The 14,356-nt window shown below is 34.2% G+C and overlaps 1 protein-coding gene across 1 annotated transcript in view; it reads right to left on the bottom strand.

The window, feature by feature from the left end:
• FMN2 (formin 2) overlaps window positions 1–14,356 on the bottom strand; it is a gene marked incomplete at its 5' end in the record, with an annotated part of 152,964 nt that overhangs the window by 60,824 nt on the left and 77,784 nt on the right. The window contains one exon of the mRNA XM_082756573.1: window positions 7,853–7,914. Coding sequence (XP_082612699.1) covers window positions 7,853–7,914 — 62 coding nt within the window. The remainder of the gene's footprint in view (window positions 1–7,852; window positions 7,915–14,356) is intronic.

The raw sequence follows: 14,356 nt of genomic DNA, 5'->3' as shown, positions 1-14,356 counted from the left end.
ATACTTTCCCTTGACTTGTTCAGTCCTTCCTCAATCTATCATATCTATCTTATTTTTAAGAGCTAGTCTTAGACTACTTTATGCATACCCCAAAAACACTTCAGTGTGGGAAAACAAACCTGGGGATTCATCCTGTTATAGGTATTGCTTCTTTTGAGGCAGGTGTAGGATATAGGAATATAATTACAGTAGTAATTTTTGCTTTATCCTGAGGAGAAGGAGCTTTTTAGGATACCAAGGTCTAAAAAATGGATTCAGACATTTTAGAAGACTCATCTGGACATGGAGTGAGGATTAGGAAAGATGTCTCTTTATAAGACTTAAACAAACAAGCATTAGTTCTAGATTGAATAGTCTTGGCTCCAGGCCCAATACATAACAACACTCTTTTCTTCCATCATAACTTCATTTCTCCTACCTGTCAAAGGATTGCATCCATATATTTTAGAAGTACAAGGGAAGCAACATGGATACTATTTAATCAAAGGAAGTAGCTGCATACTGAAATCTATGTCACCTGTTAGCAGAGGACTGTTTGAGGTCAGTAAGAGAATCCAAATCTGTGAGCAGTGGCATCTATCCTTCATCTTGGAAACACCATAATGTTCTAGCTATACTTAGAGCACATTCTCACAGTCAACAGTATCATGTTGTATCTGTATTCACAGTATGCAACTTTAAAGAATAACCAAAAAAAAAAAAAAAAGAAAAAATTATTGCCTTAAAGGGTTTATCTTCTAACAATAGGTAACTGATGATAAAAACAAAACAAAAAACAAAAGAACTTATTAGAAATATTGATCTTCAAGAAAAATGGCATTCTAAGATTTCGGTGTTACAAAGTTCTGACACAGAGAGATTTCCTTCCAAAAACTTGTGGGAAATACAACTAATCTTTTGCCAGAGCATTAAACAAATGAGCACTTTTCTTCCTTCTTAGAGGTCTCACACAGTTCTGTAGAAGGGACTCTAAATGGTCAGAGTTAATTTTGACCCACAAAGCTTTCTGACAGGCCTGAACAGACTCCAAAGCTATGAGTGCAACAAAAATGACCATAATCAGTCTGAAATGAGTGAGTTGGGTATGATATATTTGTCCTTCAAATTCCACAGGAAAATTCTTCTGTTACTATGTTAATGCTTATTTTGTTAATCCTGACAAAAAGGAAGAATTAGGCATGCCCAGTCACAGGGGGGAGAAGCAAGAGGTGGAAATCAAATGCAAAAAAAGTAAAATTAATGGAAAAACTAAAGCTATGTGTATGTATGTGTATTAAAAATTATTTTGTTTTATGCATTCATTTAAGTAACTTTCAATAAATCACTTAAGATATATATTAATATCTTATATATTAATATATATTAATTTAAATACCACTGCTAACTTATAGTTCCTGTAAACTTCCAAAGCTATTTAAACAAATAGTTTTTATAATAAAATTCCTACACTTTATTTAAAAATAATAGACATTTACACGCATATACATATATTGGTTTGAAATCAAATGTGAGATACGATGCTTTACTCCATTTTTGACAGTAGCCACTTAAATTGAAGAAAAAATAAAACAATAAATTCTCCTAAAGTATTGCATTGATCACAAGACATATTTTAAAATTAGGAAATATAAGGACAATATATTTTTAACTCCTGAGGTCAACTCAAAGATCACCTCTTTGTCACAGTATCATCCACTCTATCCCCCTTGCCCAAGCAATATCAGAACTTCTGTCATCTCTGACAGGTATTATTCCTCCCTGTCTTCTAAGCTGCAGGTGAAAGAATCCAAAACTTCTCCAACAGCCAGTGTTCTCTGCTATCCTCATCCCTGGAATACTTTTCCTAATATCTTATCTAAATTTCCCATGCTGCAATTTACTATTTCTCCTGTTGCAAACACAGGAGTATGTCCTCAGCCAAACATGTGTTTTACTCTGAACAATTCCACTACATCCAGGTTTCGACTAGTAAATCATGGTTTTAGCTTAAAATCAGTGTTTTACTTGGCTCTATTAGTTACTGACCCACGTTTCTTTAATCAAAGTGTAATACTCAGAACTGTTTCAGCCTTATTTTAGGCTGCTGTTGAATATGAAAACATTTTAAAAACATTACAATGTATATGAATATAGCAAATAAAAATATTGCGTAGTTCCAAACTCTTAATAGAAAGGTGAGGAGCCACCATCAATGTATTGCTTCATTTAATAAGGAATTCCTGTGATCTACTATTAGAACACACTTTTCTAAGCTTTTCAGCCAGCCTTTGGAAGAGCCAATTGGGCTTCCAAATTGGACCAATTGGCCCAATCTTCCATGGGCTTTTCTAGAATACCCTGTGACAGCGTCAAAGCCACCCCTCTCCCCCGTCAGCCTTCAATGCCAATGCCCGCAATACTACTATACTACTACAAATATAGTTGGAAATAGTTGGAAATGAGATTGTTTTGGCATTATCTTCTCTTGACAAAGCTATAATGGCTGTTATTCGACTCATTTGTTTGATTTTAGATAAGTGCAAGTAGCTAATTTACTCACTCTGTAATTTTCCCAGTAAGTAGCTTATAATATGAATATGTATTTTACACATTCTATCTAACAGAGAGAATACTTTTTTTTTTTTTAAGGCTTTTTTCAAAATTTCTAATCTAGTTTTCAACACCAGAAGTTTCCATTTTTGAGCACTGCTGGTGCTGTTGAGAAGAAAGGCTTGCTTTATATTTTGTGTTAGGGAGCAGGTGTAAAGAAAAGAGTTCTTAACTTCACCTAGACATTCATAGCCAATGGAGACTTAAAAAGAAAAAAAAAAAAAAATCTCCATTTCATTTCTAATCAGTAAAAAGTCTGTTGACAATCAATAAAAACTACAGATTTTAGGAATCTGAACGATGCCAGGCAATGCAGCATTGTTCTAATAGTCATGTTGTCAGACCCACAAGAGTCTAGGTATGTGAATGACATGATTTTTTAGGGAGATCAATTTTATTTATTCAACTTAGACTTAAAAAACCCTTCAATTATTCAATTTACGCTCCCCCCCCCCCCCCCAAAAAAAAAAACCCTCCAAAAGTCAGTTTCCCTACTAACATTTTTTTAAATTATACTTTAAAAAAAAAAGTTCAGAAAGAATGTAAACAAAGTATAACACAAAATAAAAATTCTAGGTACTTTAAATTATGACAAAAAGAATGAGGATGACAAGTCTTCTGCACAATTATTGTTGAAAATCATTTCTCAAAATTGTTACTGGTTAGCTTATTTTTGTATGGCTAATGTTTATCTGTTCTCAAATTTGCAGATAGATAATAAAAAAAAGCTTTTGTATTACCCTCCAGCATTTGTGTCAAAAAAGAACATTGAATACATCCCATAAAATTCATTAATCTGATTGTATTAACACCTCTTTGAATGTCAATGCTCTTTATTTCCTTTGTTTATATATATATATATATATATTACAAATAGAACAGAACAGTGTAATATACCAGAATTTTATGTTAATTATATCTAAAATCAGGCACCATAAATCTGATAGAAAGACCACAAAAGCATGCTGCTTCAGTTTTAACTCTTTTCCCACTTTTGCCAGTGTAGAATCTTACAAATCTTATTTAGGATCAAAAATGTGGTAAGGGCCATGCTTCCACTTTACAACATAATTCTATTTCCTGTACTTTTCTCCTTGCAACAGAACCTTACCTCTGACCTTAGATCAGTTTGAAAGCATTTATTATTATTCATATTTTATTTTTGTTTGGTTTTATTTTTGGGAATGTAACATTTCAAAAGTGACTTGTCTAAAGAACATTGTCAAAAGTAAATGAAACAAATATATACAAAGATATCGTTAATAGCAATTATCATATTCTTTCAAAGCTGTGTCTTGTATAAGAGGTTTGTATTATCTTGCTGAAAAATGTTAAGATGAAGCATTTTAATTGTCTGTTTAAAAAAATCACAAGAAATAATTGGGGAGGTTTGAATTTTAGTGGTAAAGTAGAGGCAAACACTGCACACTTCTCAATGCTTTTGTTCTTACAATAGGCATTTAGAGGTTTTTGAAAGCAGTGAGCTGTCTTTTAAATATATGGATAGAACAGAATGTAAGAGGAATTAAGAAACTATAGAGATTTGAATTTGTGATGTAAGGCAATTTTAGAAGAACAAATGCAGAAAGCAGAATCCTTTGATACAGTTTTCAAGCAATTCTTATACACTTATTTTCACAATACAGTGAAAATACAGCAGGCCTTAAGCCTAACCTGATTTCAAGAAGGGGTATTTCAGATAAAATGTCTGCTAAGAAGCTACTTGCTTTCAAGGTGAATATTCACTTCTCCACAAATAATTTTATTTCTCATTATAACCACTATAGTTAAAGACATACAGTGAATTGATAACTGTATTCAGTTTTATCTGCCTTCTTCCTCTCTACATAGACGGCACCTGGAAAAAAAAGATCTTAAGGAGTAGGGATGCAACAATTTCTCTTTCCCTCCCCCCCATAGCAAATTGAAAAAAAATCTGCAGAAAATATTTTTTATAATAATGTGATAAATGTATCCCCAATCTTTGTAAAATAGATGGAAACAGGAAAAAAATACTGTAATGATAAAAGGGTAAAATGGAATGCAGCTCATTAAAAGTAAATTATTAACCGACTGTTGACTGACTCCAAATTGGAGTTCTTTGTATATAAAGCAGAGAAACCACCAATTTAAAGTGCATTACGTGTATGTTTATAAGATATAAGTAAAAATACAAATAAAATAAAATAAAATGCAGAGAAAAACTGAGCCCACAAGGCCATTCTGGTAGATGCTAGCTGTGAAAGCACATTAAAGTTCCACATGTAGACTTATCTACTAAGGCTTTCCTATTAATATTGTCTTAATACATAGTTAATTGTCAACACATCTGAACAGCTTTATAAAGAAAGCTGCACAACCATATGTGGGAATGATAACACTGTATGAGCCAGGACTGCAGTAACAAAGACTTTCTCACTAACTCCAGTACCAGTTAATACTATTAAATTATTGAGAGCTTGGGTCATTGGTGGGGTGTGAGTTTCTTCATTTATAAAAAGTCACTAAGATGTATACAGTAACTTTGTGGTTTAACAAGACTTTAATTCCTCAATAAACAGGAATTGAGCCCTTGGGACTGTGGTTTTTGAAATTAGGGTGTGTTTAGGTTTGGAGACTGCCCAAATTTCATTCACATTTAAGAAGGGAAAGCACCATGCCAGACATATGCAATCAGGGAAAAAAAAAAAAAAAAAAAAAAAAAAACATTCTGATGGAAGACTGTAAAACAAATGCTGCCATATGTTCCATAAAGATCAGATAGAAAGGCTTAGAACTAGTATAAAGGTATTTAAATATCCAGAAAAAAAATCCAACTCAATAAATAAACTCTAAGAACTAAAAATTTGGTTAATGGCTACAATATAACAGAGTTAGTCACCTTATCCCCACCCACAACACAGAATGAGGCTGAGAATTAAGGGAAGAGTCAAACATGTTAGTGCCTCTTGAATAACCTATTGCTCACTTTTTTTTTTTAATTGAACAGTATTTTTATAATTAGTGAAGCTACCAAGATCTGATTAATATATTTGTATTTTCAATCTGTAATCAAAGATAAACAACAACAAAATAAGAGGCTTCTTTTCAGTCAGTTTTACCAAAGGACCCAGCAACAAGATTCAGCTCCTCTGATGAAGGTCTCTCCAAATGAATTGAATCATGTATTTTTTTTCCTGCTTTCTTGCACCCAAGCAAATACAGTGATAAAGTTGGGCTGATACATCTTTTATTCACAGAAAAAGTCTATAATACAGTCATTCAAACTTTCTGAGTCTTCCCCAAACTAACATATATTTTCCTCAATTAGGCCAACTTTTCCCAGACATTCTCAGTAATTAGCAAAAGTTATTACAAAAGCAGCATTTGGTATTTCAGCAAACTGCAAATTTGGAGGTAATCCATTATAATAGAATTCAGAAGTATATTACAGATGAGATTAAGAAAGCGATTGAAAAATATCCTGTTAGCACAAATGATATTCAGCAACAAAAGAGGACTACTTTTTAAACTAATAAAGTCAAATGCAACACAAAGGAGTGAAGTTTTGCAAAAAACTGATCATCAGGGCAGTATCTATTCCATACTTGCAATAACTCAATCTCTCACAATCATGCATATGTAATATATCAAATTACTTTTTTTTTTTTTGCATGCTAAAGAATGTGTGGAATGGGATATAGCTGTGCAAGGAGGCATATTAAAAATAATGCAAAACTATAGAATATTTTGGTTTGGAAGATCACCCAACTCTAGCCTCACCTCCCACTAGAGCAGGTTGCCCAAAGCCCAATCCAACTTGGCCTTCAACACTTCCAGGGATGGGGCATCCACAGCTTCTCTGGGCAACCTGTTCCAGTGCCTCACCATCCTCAGACGAAAAAATTTCTTCCTAACATCTAATCTAAATCTCCCCTCTTTTAGTTTAAAACCATTCCCCCCTTGGTTCTATCACTACAGTCCCTCACAGAGAGTCCCTCCCCATCTTTCCTGTAGGCCCCCTTTAAATATTGGAAGGAAAAATAAAAATAAAGAAATAACACATGACTGTCCAAAAATGCTATGGAATAAGGATGAGAAGTGTTTAAAGTGTAAAGGCTGGGGGGGGATATAGTTCAGACAGGTTTCCATTAGGTCATTATCTTTCTTAGGAGTGCTGGGGGAGCTAATTCTTCAGGGATGAAATAAGAACTGTAGAGCTTCTGAGTTCTTATTAGAAAATCACAAACTTCCCTTCCCCCTCCCCCACCCCCACTCAGAGAGGACTAGAGCTTAACTCTCTTTTCATGCCCTAAAGTGTTTCATTAATGAGAAATTCCAGAAATTAATAAATCATTCCAAAATAGGCTGTAAAAACAGTCCCCCAAATCCCCCAAAATCAGAAAGGTGCAAATTAAGGAATTTATTATTAAATTATAACATGATGGAAATAAAAAGTCCAATGCAATATCATACATTGTTTTTTAATGTCATTCTGTTGCACACAGCTTTGTGTTTTGGAGGGTAAATAGAGAGCCTCTTTGCTCTTTCTGGAAATACCTATGTCTCCAGGCAATGTGCTCCAAGAAGGCAGTAATGCTCACTGGCCCCAGCTGAAGACAGAAACGTGCTTCTGAAATCCACCTCATTGAGTTTTGCATTTAACTTGCTAAAGCCAGTCTTTGACCATACCTGAGTACATTCTGAATCCTTGATTTTGCATATCTAATAGTCAAACATACTCTGATGATAAGCACCAGTCATTTATGAAGCCTCCTACTTTTCATTGCATTAACTTAGAGTAAGCCTTTTGCTTTCAAAGAGCTGAAATTATTTTGAAGGAAACCCTGAAATAACAATTAAAACTACAGTTCCACAAATGAAATAATGAAATGGTTGTTCTTATTAAAACAAATGTTTTTAATTGAACACGTTTGTTATATTAGTGAAGTTACTAGGGTAAGTCTTGGAGTGCAAGGCCTGATGCCTATTGACCAAAGACTGCCCTACCCAAAAATACACACAAGAGTAAAAAAAAAAAAAAAAAAAAATTTCTCATTTAGAAATCAAATCACGATACTATAAGTAATAGATATGCTCTGTATAAAACACATGAAGACTATTAATACAGTTCAACTGCTTATCACTATCTTAATTGCTTTGGACAAAATAGTCACTTCAAAATAGGACATTCTACAGATTTCTTACAGTTACTGATGCAAGACAAAAATACTTTCATATGGACCTGCAGTATTCCTTTATTTTATGGACTTTGATTACTCACATTCTCATACAGGGCCTGAAGGGTCTCTAGGTCAACCACAGAATTGTCCAAGTTAACAACAGCTATAAAAAAAAAAAAGAATTAGTTGTCAAGATGATAATCCAGCTCTGAAAGAAAGCCTGAGCACAACACTCAGCAATAGTTTTTATGACCTATTGGTCATACAGCTTAAGGGTTTTAACTTTATTAATGCCTCGAATAGTGCCATGCCTAAGACTATGGGCTAGAAACCTGGCAGAGCCAGGTGTCAAGCGTTAAAGAATTCATTTCCCTTCCCCCAAACACATACACACACAATCCCACGAGTATGGCCATAGCCAGAGATCAGAGATAAGCTTTACATCAGACTTTCACGGTCTGACTGAAAGCATTATAAAAATTTGTAAATCTGCACCACAGCCACACACACACACACAGAGAACTCATTCCTGTCACTGGTTGGTTTCAGTCTTAAACTGATTAATCCATAAGTCAGCCAGTTAACTTCAAGACACCTGACAAGGGTCAAGTCTTCTATGCACTAAGCCGACAGGTTTAGTACAGATACAAAATATGCCTTTCCTGTTCCCAACCAATTCTGGCGCCACACACATACTGTATTTTTTCAGTGTCAAAAAGCAGGTTCAACAAGCATAGAGAGTGATTTCCATCTAACTACCCTTTACCAAAGGAAATAATATCTAGGGACACACTTTTAGGAACACAAACCTGCCTCCCCACTAATATTAGGAACATTTACTGAGGCACAGGTAATGTTTGTGCGCACTAACGAAGAATTATTCTTATCCAACACAAAGCAAGAATTATGCAAAATGAAAACAAAAATTACTATCTTTAGAATATTTTTTATAAGCACACTGACAATTCACTGACAGGACAAATAAATCTAATTCTTGTCATCCAGACTTTAAAAGTTGAGATTTAGAACGTAGCATTAGAATGTATGTGATGGTAACAAAATATTTATTTTTTTTAAATCACACTATACCAATCTTTTCTCCATTTTGACCTTCATTATTTTTTTTACCTCTACTGTGATGAGATGTGTGGTATGTATGTGTCTGTATTTATACAGGAAGTACCATAATCCCCTAGGTGAGATTCATCTAGGAATTGCAAAATGATCACTGAGAGCAATACAGCACAAGGGTATTATGTCCTATAAATCCGTGTCTTTAACTGTCACAGAGAAATTCTGTGTATATACCTAAAGACTACAGACAATATAATTCAAGTTCATTGGTTTCCGATTGTTTTAAACCATTTAGAGATACCACTCTGAGTCTGGGACTCATCACATTCCCCCTTTCCAGGCCTGAGACATAGTTTTAGTTACAGTATAAGAAAATTATAAACAAAGTAGTGTTGATCTCAAACTAAGCAGGGTACACTATCTATAAGGAAGGCATGAAGCTAAGTTTTAGGACTGACACAATAATAATAAAAACAATTATAAAAGTCTTTAATTTTTAGAAATAACAAAAAAGCAAAACCTTATCTTTTTCCCATTTTCCCTCATCCTTCCCTTGCCACAAAATAAGAGCATCTAAAAGATAACAGCAATGTACCAGATAACAGTCCAGGAAGCAACCCATTTATTTTGTTTTTAGGTAGAGGGTGCATGCAAAAATCTGCTCTTAGTTATTTAACAGACTTAAAGATGCTCTCTCAACAAGGTACTGTATGTAGTTTTTGATACTCCCTTTTGCGCAGTAGGCAAATCTATGTGCTTTGAAACAAGCCAAACTTGCCTTGAGAACAGGAAACCAAAACACGCATGCAAATAAATACTGGGTCTAGATTGGTAAGACCCCTCTACTTTGAAGAAACACATGTCAAAGCATGCATACAAACAGCTCTATTAAAAACAGGATATATTGTGAAACTCAGTTTTCATTCTTAAGCTTACGCAATGTTTTTATACGTGAACACACTTGCAACCCTTCAGCTATTTATTTTGACTTACTGGCTGTCTTCTGCCTGCTCTACCCCCATCGTCCTTCCTTCCAGAGACTGTCTGCTCCTGCACTAAGAAATATGACATAAGTTCCTGTTCTGACTTTTGCTCAACATTAAGATCACCCATGGATTACTTAAGGGAGCAATAGAACACTTTTGTTTGAATGCTTGCATGAGATAAGAGAATGCCTGGCAAACACAATGGTGCCAGGTCTGTGTACTTTCAACAAAACAGGTATGCAGAAGAGTGTACATACTTCAGGGAGCTGCTTAAAACAAATCAGTCTGAGACAAGAACTTGGAGTAATTAGATCCTAGTATATCTGTTTCAAACCTCTTCCCCCGTCCTAGTCCTCCCTCCCCTCTCCCCCCCCCCCCCCCCCCCCCCCCGCCTTGGGAAAAATGTTTATATATAAAGATTTATATATAAATATAAATTTATATATATATAAATCTTTATATATATAAAGATTTTATATATAAAGACATTTTTTAAAAAAAAAAAACAAACAATCACCACTAACATGCCTTTAGCGGAACATAGTATGTAACCAAGCCACCAATGAGATCAAAGACAGGGAGTTGTAGAATGCAAACTGTATTCTCTGAAAGGCTATAAATGGAAGCAGCTCTGTTTTTGTTTGTTTTGTAAAACAGATCATTAACATCGTGTATATACCTAGGAGCACGTGAACTACCAGCTACCACTGAAACAAACATGACAGCCAATATAGACACAGCATATCTACACAGACTATGAATCTAAATCCAACGACAGTAACATGTACATAAGCTGTAAGAGAAAAGACTGCTTCCTACAGCTAGCCAGCACTTGGAAATTCTTTTCTGTTTGCAAGTCTGGGTTCTTCCTTCTAAAGTGGTCAAAATTCGAAATATGTCACTAAGTAGAATTTCAGGAATAAGAAAAAGACTTAACACAATATTTTGGATCCAAATTTTGTCATAAACTCTCATGAGGCACAATCTTGCTTATAGGTGACTATCAGAAGACTGATACTCAGTCCAAAAGTTGGTTCTTCGTCTTCCCTTCTCATAGTAAGCTTATAGTTACTGTCTATACTGTCTACTTCTCTGGCTTTCCCAAGTAAAACTCCTAAGATTTGCTATCTTAGGAGTCTATCCAGAAGTGACTGATCTCTTTGTGAGGCCTCCCAGAAACACTGCTATCCAACCAAAGCTGACTGAGCAATTCCAAATTCCACTTGACTGATTACAGATTACAGTTTATCTCCTCATGGAGGAGCAGTAGCTAAAGCAAAGACACCTAAATTTTGCACAAGGAATTCTGAACCAGTCCTGCTATACTCAGATATATATATATATATACCCAGCTTCTGGGAGAAAAACAAACCACCAACATTTTTCATGCTGTTTTCCACTGCAATTACCTTTTCCATGACTCCAAAAAAAATGAGTATCACTCCAACATGACACTCCTTTTCCCTCCTGCACATTTTTGTCTCTTTGCATTCACATCTGCTCCCATTCTCCAAGAGAACACCAAGACTATTTCCAAGACTTCAAATCTCCATTGTCAAACAGCAGCAAGAGTCACTTCAGCAGGTTACAGAGACAGTATTCTTCACTGGACCTCCTATTTGTACAGCAGAGAATCACCATAGTGTGTGGGACACTAGTTTAGGGGGTTCAAAGTTGTTCCAACATTGTGTGACTCTGAGGTACAAGACTAGAAAACACCGAGAGCTTACAATATCCAAGGTACCTTTCCTTAACTTCCATCTTAGATAATTCTGTTCCTTAACAATAGAACCATCTACATTCCAGGAATGATTTTGAACAATTTAGGATTTGATTAAAGAAGGCTGCTCCAAGAATAATCTATAGGTAGTAAACTTAAACAGTCAGAACCAGCATCAGTAGAAGAATAACACGTTGACAGAACCTAAGCAATGGAACGAGACAACACGAGAAAAGAAACTTGTGCGAAACCATATATACGTGTAGCCTGCTCTAAAATATGAAATGTTTCTGGAAAAACAAACGAACAAACAAAAAAAAAAACACAACAAAGCATAAAAGCAAACAACTAGAACCAACAATAAATGGTTTGTCTACTTATTGAATATGGAATAGAAACCTTCACTGACACATATTTGAAAGAATATGCAAAAACACCATGTATGCAGATATTAGCAAAACAGACAGAAGCCTCAACATTGACAATTCCATCGTGTTCCTCAGAATGACTGACAGGTGAGCTGCCAAATTCAGAAGCAGCAGCAAAACAAAAACACTAAATATGTCTTCCTCAATGTTCTCATCAAAATAAATAAATTAATTACTTTATTAATAAAGAGCCAAGAGAGAGTTAGAAGAAGATCAGAGTGCGTTGAATTCCTTTTCTACCATAAAGATTATGACAGTATGATTCAATATCAAGGTAAATAAATTAAAAAAATCAACTAAATGTTATTATATAATATCAACTAAATTGCAAAATTTGCATTAAAGTCATTGAATTGTTTACATAATAAAACCATAGTTTCAAGGATTGCTATCTTCTTCTCTGTTTTTTTCCATATGAGCTTATTGTTCATCTAACACAGGCCTACTGCACAGTCATATTTTTGTCTGTGATAGTTCCACAAACTACTACTGCTCTCTTGGGATTCTTCTTCATCTCAATTAAGGGAAATACAGAAGTCCTAATGCAGAAATTTAACTCTTAAATGAGTCTCTTTGAAATAAAAATGGAATAAGGAAAATGCAGTGTAAAACAAAATGCCCCTGGGCTAATGGGAGCTCCAGCAAAACACTCAAGGATTATGGCTATATATACATATATTTTAAAGATCCTCAGAAATTAAATGATTTAAAAGAATTTTTAAACAGGAGCACCTGAATTTGCACAACTTAGAGAAAAAAAATGTTGACAAGGGGTAGACTAATGAATAATGTTGATAATAGATGGTCAGCTACACTGGACAGAAATAGCATAAATTTAAAAAATATATATTATTACTTACCTGCTTGCCCTAGGTACCTAGGTATCTTTGTGATACGTTTATCTATTAGCAAATACTCTCAACCTTCTAAGGATGTAAAGGTAACATACATGCATAGCACAACATACATGTAGGTTGGTTATTCAAGACATGCACACATAGCATGGATTAGAGGCAAGAAACAGCACACAGTTCTTCTGTGGTAGTAATTCACCTTGATCTAATGCTTGTGTAAGAAGCCAGAACAGCATACTAAGTTTTCAAGCAGAAGACATGGATTAAGCTGAGCTGTTGCTTCAGGTTGGTTTGCTTTTAAAGAATTTAACATTTTTATATAACTTCAAGAACAATGCATTTACTTAAGTCTCTGGGAAGCAATAAAATTAGAATCAATTAACAAAGCATATATATTTTTGAAAATTTGGTGTAACAGAAGTAGGAGACATGATGAAGAAGTAATCTTTGGTATCACTTTTTACATTGCTTCTTCTATTATAAATACTAGTCAATTTTTTTAGAACTCAGCATTTTCCATTGTTCTATAGTGTTACAAATACATAATAATACTTGTAAGAATAGAGTTGTTTTTGTGTTTTGTTTTTTTTTTCTTTTTAACATACATATAAATACATATAGAGAGGCATACAACAAAATATATAACCATACATAGTTAATATAAACAGCTACATACTTTTCAAACAATTGCCTATAATGTTAAGGACAGTTACTGATTATGTGAAGTCTGACTTCATACACCTATACAGTTTGTTTATAAGAAGTATGCAAGCTCAGTTCTTAGAGAATAAATATATTTTGTTTGACTCTGTATGTCGCCTTCTTGTCTAGGCAGGAAAAAAAAAAATGGAGACCAATGCTGTAATCCTTTCAGAATAAAATGTTTAAATACAAACATGATTGCCATTGTAGACTGTTTAATTTAGAGAGATTGTATTTCAGTTCTGGTTTCGAGAGGTTTGCTGATTTGACTATTGAGAGTACATTTCAATGCTTATCTTAATTGTTTAGATAAGTTTTGTTTAAATTAGGCAGGTGAAAAAAACATGGGTGTGGGATACAGGAAGGTTGAAAAAGACTGGCATTTTACCAGATTATGCTTATTTTAAACTATAATGCATAGAAGAGCAAACAGTCTCAAAGAACCTGCCAGGGGCTGGTCTTCAGGGAGTGAATTTGAAGCGCAAGATTGGCAGTAGTCAAGATTTTTCAAACTAGAAAGGATTACCATGATAACTCTATAAACACTACTTAAGGCTTGCTACAGCACACAAATGCAAATGATGTAAGACCAATTTAATAATTTTTTTAAAAATTACGTTTTATGCATATTTAAAGGTTTTACTGCTTTCTAGATTGACTTCCTGTCCCTTAAATGTACTTTTAGAAGTGTTTCATGAACACGATTTTTATATAAAACAATCATTGACATATGGATATATTTTACATGTAAGAAATTCTGCTACAGTAAAAACAAACAAACAAACAAACAAACAGCTATAAAAATACAATGCTAATTAGTGCTTACTGAAGTATCAGCTTG

The sequence above is a fragment of the Aythya marila genome (assembly GCF_965140915.1).
Source record: "Aythya marila genome assembly, chromosome: 3".
In the NCBI taxonomy this organism is placed as follows: domain Eukaryota; kingdom Metazoa; phylum Chordata; class Aves; order Anseriformes; family Anatidae; genus Aythya; species Aythya marila.
Note: the sequence above shows the minus strand (reverse complement) of the source record. Positions and strands in the feature narration are given on the sequence as shown.